The 5,326-nt window shown below is 31.0% G+C and overlaps 1 protein-coding gene across 5 annotated transcripts in view; it reads left to right on the top strand.

Moving 5' to 3' along the window:
• Nucleotides 1-4,444, top strand: part of LOC108975013 (protein held out wings) — a 113,084-nt gene extending 108,640 nt beyond the window's left edge. For 2 of the 5 annotated variants that reach the window (XM_018943216.1, XM_018943218.1), the window contains exons 8-9: nt 2,859-3,259; nt 3,327-4,444. In XM_018943216.1, the coding sequence (XP_018798761.1) occupies nt 2,859-3,025 (167 nt within the window). In that variant the 3' untranslated portion in view covers nt 3,026-3,259; nt 3,327-4,444. Of the gene's footprint in view, nt 1-1,883; nt 1,989-2,858; nt 3,260-3,326 lie in introns of those variants that run through there. The other 3 variants (XM_018943221.1, XM_018943219.1, XM_018943217.1) reach the window with 2 other exon arrangements.
• The last annotated feature ends 882 nt before the right edge of the window (nt 4,445-5,326 follow it).

Genomic DNA, 5,326 nt, shown 5'->3' with positions numbered 1-5,326 from the left:
AAAAAAAAAAAAAAAAAAGAGACTAACCAAAGGCCAAGTTAACTAAAACAATTTAAAATTTCATGTTTTGTAAATTACTATTAATTCTCTTTGAACTTACTACGCATCGAGTAAAATATCTATAGTAAATTAATCAAACCAAAAATCAATAAAACTATTCAATTTTTATTATGTATAAATAACTTTTACCCTACAAGAGCAAGCAAACAAGCTGTGCACCAAAAAGCCACAGAAGTAATGACAATAATTTGGAAAATAATTCACAAAAGTACCTAAATGTATTCAAAAGCGAAAACACTAATCGAAGAAATATGAATGTCAGTATTTATTAATACAAAATCTCATCCTGTATCTACACACACACACACATGCATACATTGTAACTCATGTTTAAGCATATGAAACAAGAACGAAAATAGAAAGAATTAATAAAACAGGTGTATGAATTGTAATTACTTAATGTTTAATTGACATGTCATCGATGTGGCAAGCATTGAAGTGTGAATAACTATTTTCCATAAATGTATTTGTATTTGCATAAAAAAACACAAAAAAATGCTCAGTTAGGTTGATCGATTACACGACCGTGTGCAATTAATTGATATGCGGCAGTTAAACATTAGATAATTACAGTTCATCAACGCCGACACATTAGCGTACACACACAAACTCACACCAACACACATTTGTACATATCAATAATGCAACAAAAAGCATTTGTAAGTGCTTTTAAGTGCGTTTCAACATTAAAATAATCACGACAAAAGAAATTATGGAAAATTTCCTTCCGCATATATCAAGCAGATGCGCACTTTAATTAAAAGGCGGTGGCATAAAATAAGTAGAAAATATACATTTATAATTTTAGTTGCATAACTGCAATTTGTGAAGTTGAAAACGGTATTTTGTGCAGGCTAAACTCCAGCTGCCGCCAAGACGAAGCTGCTTAACGTTGCTTCACTAGCATTTCGCTACGATTTGTCTGTCATAAATCTTTCGAATTAAAAGTTACCATTAGCAGTTAACGCTTATAAGTGCGAGAAAGCAATGTAGCGTTAGAGAGCAACAACAGCAACAATTTATTTGTTAGTTTACAATGCCTACCAATAACTTTATAGGCTTCTTTGCCAATAAATTGGGTAGTGTGATTAGCAAATACATTTTTATCATCACACCTCACAGAGTATTTGCTTAAGTTCGCATATTTATGGGCATAACAAATAAATGTATGACTGTAAGCAAAGTTGTTTAGGGGCAATAACCGGCTTACGGTTTCGGCAGCTGACAATTGAATTTTATAAACAAGCGATTATATTATATAACTATAGTCGTATACAGTTAACCCACAGTTGCTTTATTCTGCAAGAAATTCAAATTTTGTGGCTCATTATTCGGTAAAAATCTTTGGTTACTAAAGGGGACCTAGATTTTTATCCAGCAAAGGACTGTCAACTTGCCTCCATTCCTCGAAATTACTACAATAATATTTTCCGCCGCTTTAACAACAACAACAATGAAAACTTAACGCGTTTTCGTAATTACGTCTAGGTTATTTATAAACAATATTGCGCATAGTCGGATTTCTTTTACTTTTTCTGGTACTTTTCAGTACATTGAAGAACAGTTTTTCGATTTTAATAGCCGTCGTACGCACTTGAAAGCATTTACTTTGCCTAATTGCAAATTAGTCACCTCTCAACTATCCAAATCAGTGAAATTTAACACATCAAACATGCAAATGTGTATTAATAACACTTTTGAAATTTAATTATGTAATTTATAAATAATATTTACTAACAATAACCACTAAAAATTCTTCTTGTTTTTCTCTTCTACTTTTTTTAATTTTTATTTACATGCTAACCCATCCGGTGCCATGGTAGACGAAAATAACCCATTTAGACGCGATTGATTGATTAACTCGTTGCTACCACCCACACACCTTCACAACTACTACCAACTATTAATACCTAAAAAATATATAACAATTAGCGAAGTAAAAATAGTTGTCTTTCTCACCACTCGACAGATGTCTAAAGGCATACAAAAATTTCGCTATTGAAAGCGAGCCATATAATAAAATAATAAAAAAAGTAATAAATTGCATAATTCAATTTATAATAATGTTATAAAAATATGAAATAATATTGAATGATACAATATAAAAAAAATAATAATAATATAATAAAAAAATAAATAATATAATAAAAAAATAAATAAAATAATAAATAATAATAATTCTAATTTAGATAGATTGTTACAATCATGCCATATAAAGCAAAAGCAATAACAACACAAGAAGTAAAGCGGCGCAGAAATCAGCGCGAAAATAATGGCAGCGATGTGTGTCTACATGGTGGCCAAGCAAGCAGCAACGTCGCATTCGACAGGCCACAGCTCGTTTGTGCAGCGGCCACTTAGTGGCAGGCGTGAGATATACCCAACCTAACAGCAACCGAGCAAGCCACTTTTAGCACGTTTAACGCGCTGAACTACAAACCAAGTGGCTGCAAGTCAACGCGTAGAAAAAAGAAAACAACAACTACAACAATAATTTATATCAAATAACAGCTACAACAACTAATCTGTATAGGAAGCGCTCTGACATAATAATCTACTATACGAGTATTGCTAACAACATCAGCGTCATCATCCCACCACCACTACCACATAACGCACTATCACCTACTTACCAACTTTGTGACATTGTATGCATGCCACGTGCATATATATAAGTACAAACAATACCCTATATACCTACATGCATATATATATATATATACATATATATTTTTACCAATGCTGTATGCAACGATGGCTACTATAGTGAATAGTGTATATACCTCACCTTCGTTTAGCTAACCACTGTGTATATACGCCGACGCCACTGTACATCCCCGCATACGATTACATACGCCTGCCGCATAACGGCATAATACATGCCAGTATTGGCAGAAAATATTCGAATGCTTCGTCGTCCGTATCCACCACGTCGGCATCCTCGTCATTTATGCCGGTGGGATGAATTGTGTTAATGAGTGTACGACGAGCGTTTGTGTCAGCCGATGTGTCGAACAGCAACACCAACAGCAGTAGCAGCAGCAAGCAATCAGTCAACTGAACAAGCAGTCAATTAAGAAAACCTAATATCATATGTCTGCTTGCTTTCACCACACCGCCACATCATATCACCAGCGTTGCATGCCTTGCGGGACGTATAGACTAGGTGGCATAACTGAATTTACGATGTAACCAACTGGTATGTATAAATGTGCAATTTTACTTTATTATTATTTTACTTTATTACATTTGTTCTTTTTCTCCAGCAGTGTACTCACCACCAACGTTGTGCAACAAAATATATCCTACACTCACCTGATTCTTGCTGCATGCTGTTTTAATTTTAAGCTGCGTTTGACTGTTAGGTCTCTGAAAAGGTCTCGTCGGGTTTTGTCTTCAACTCAGCAAATGCTAAATCTTATTTTGTGCTGCGTAACAGTATAGCAATTCTCACTTAAACTTACAACAATCAAAATCAATTTCAATCGAACTTAAAATATTTTTAGTTCTTAACGCCTTAGCGTAATACGTAGCTCGTTTAAAGTTCGAATTAGCAGCGCACAAGCACGCGCATACAAATGTATATTGTAAAGTAGAGACATAAGCAGTGCCACCCTGTATGCGGTGTATCGTAAATGCGTACTATTGTAAGCCATAATATTCTAACAACTCTAAGCTGCGAACAAAAATCATGTACTTCTCAAATCAGTAGACTCATGTGAATCTCAAAACAGTAAGCGAAATTATCGTTTCTAAACAAATAACGGTTTTTCTTATATAATATACTTTTCAAAACAAAAAAAAAAAAAGGATATTTTTAAGTAAAGCTTGTGTGGCAAAGCATTGTTTAAATATAATAAAATTATTTAGTATGTTTTATGATAACCACAGCTACAAATGCAACAAAAACAAGAAACAATAAGGAAAAAAAGCAAACACGCGTTATGCATATTATAGTCATTCTAGCCAATCAAGTTATAACACAGTTTATATAAAACATATTTTAAACAGAAATATTACATAAAAATTATTTAAAAAAGTTATATATATGTATATCTAACTAGTTTAACGGGAAATACTTTTTTTTATAAATAAAAACTATGGACAACTACAACAAGTAAAAATCGATCATATGAAACAAGAAAAAAGCCATATTTAGTCTGTATAAGTATATAAATTAATTGTAGGCATAATTTATTTACAACAGTAAAATATTATATTTTTTGCAAATATAATTAATGATGTTATGGTTAAAAAGCACCAATCAATCACTGTACGCACATTTCAAACAAAAAACAACAAACGCATCTACATTACTTACGTTTAACATTAATTAGGAATAATAATTAAAACAAAAAAATACAAAAAGTTGCAGTTAAATTTACATTGAATGAAATTATGTATTCGAGTTTTATTAAAATAGAAAAAATAATAATATTAGTAGGCAAAACATAAAATAAAATAATAGAAATAAAAAAAAATTGAAAAAATGAAATCAGAGCAATTTATGCTGATTGTGTGGCCAAACTGGAGTTTTTGCTCCAAATTTCATTTATGAATTTATTTAAGCAACAAATATTAATAAAAAAAGTTTGTCAAATACCGCAAATTCTAAATTGTTGTTTGTGGGGAAAAACAGCGCGTTTTAATTAGTAAAAATAACAACAACAAATAAATATGCTAAGCATAATATTGTAAGACACGCAGTTTACAGTTAACTTCAAGTTGCTGCAAAGCATGCTTTTAGGCTGGTGTTCTTTGCATACATTGCATACAGTTTGAAAAAGAGAAATTTGCAAAAAGCCAATAAAATTCTGCTTAGTAATAAATTTATTAAAGAACTTAGAGCTTTGTCATGATAATTATTGAATTAGCCTCTAGAATAATGCAAAATTTCACCATAATAGTTAAAAAATGTTTATGCAACTCTTAGGCGCATTTTCTATATTTTCAAAACTTGTAAAATAATGATAAAAATTACAAAATCACAATTTTCAATATTTTTGACTGTGAATACTTTCTATACTTTTAAAGCTGATAATAATTAGAAAACCTTAATTTTTCAACTTTAAAAACTTGAGTAAAATGCCTATTAATAATTACAAAATATCAATATTTCAACTTTTCTGACTGTGAATGTTTTCGAAAACGACGCAAAACTTATAGAAAATTAAAAGATAATTTAATAGTTTGTTTAAAATTAAAATAAATAGAGCTAACAAAGAAGTATTCAGTTCTAACACTGATTTCTTTAAAATATTATTTC

This window comes from Bactrocera latifrons, unplaced genomic scaffold, assembly GCF_001853355.1.
Source record: "Bactrocera latifrons isolate USDA-ARS-PBARC rearing strain unplaced genomic scaffold, ASM185335v1 scaffold_60, whole genome shotgun sequence".
NCBI classification, from domain to species: Eukaryota; Metazoa; Arthropoda; class Insecta; order Diptera; family Tephritidae; genus Bactrocera; species Bactrocera latifrons.
The sequence above is the reverse complement of the archived record's forward strand: the minus strand, read 5'-3'. Positions and strand labels throughout refer to the sequence as shown.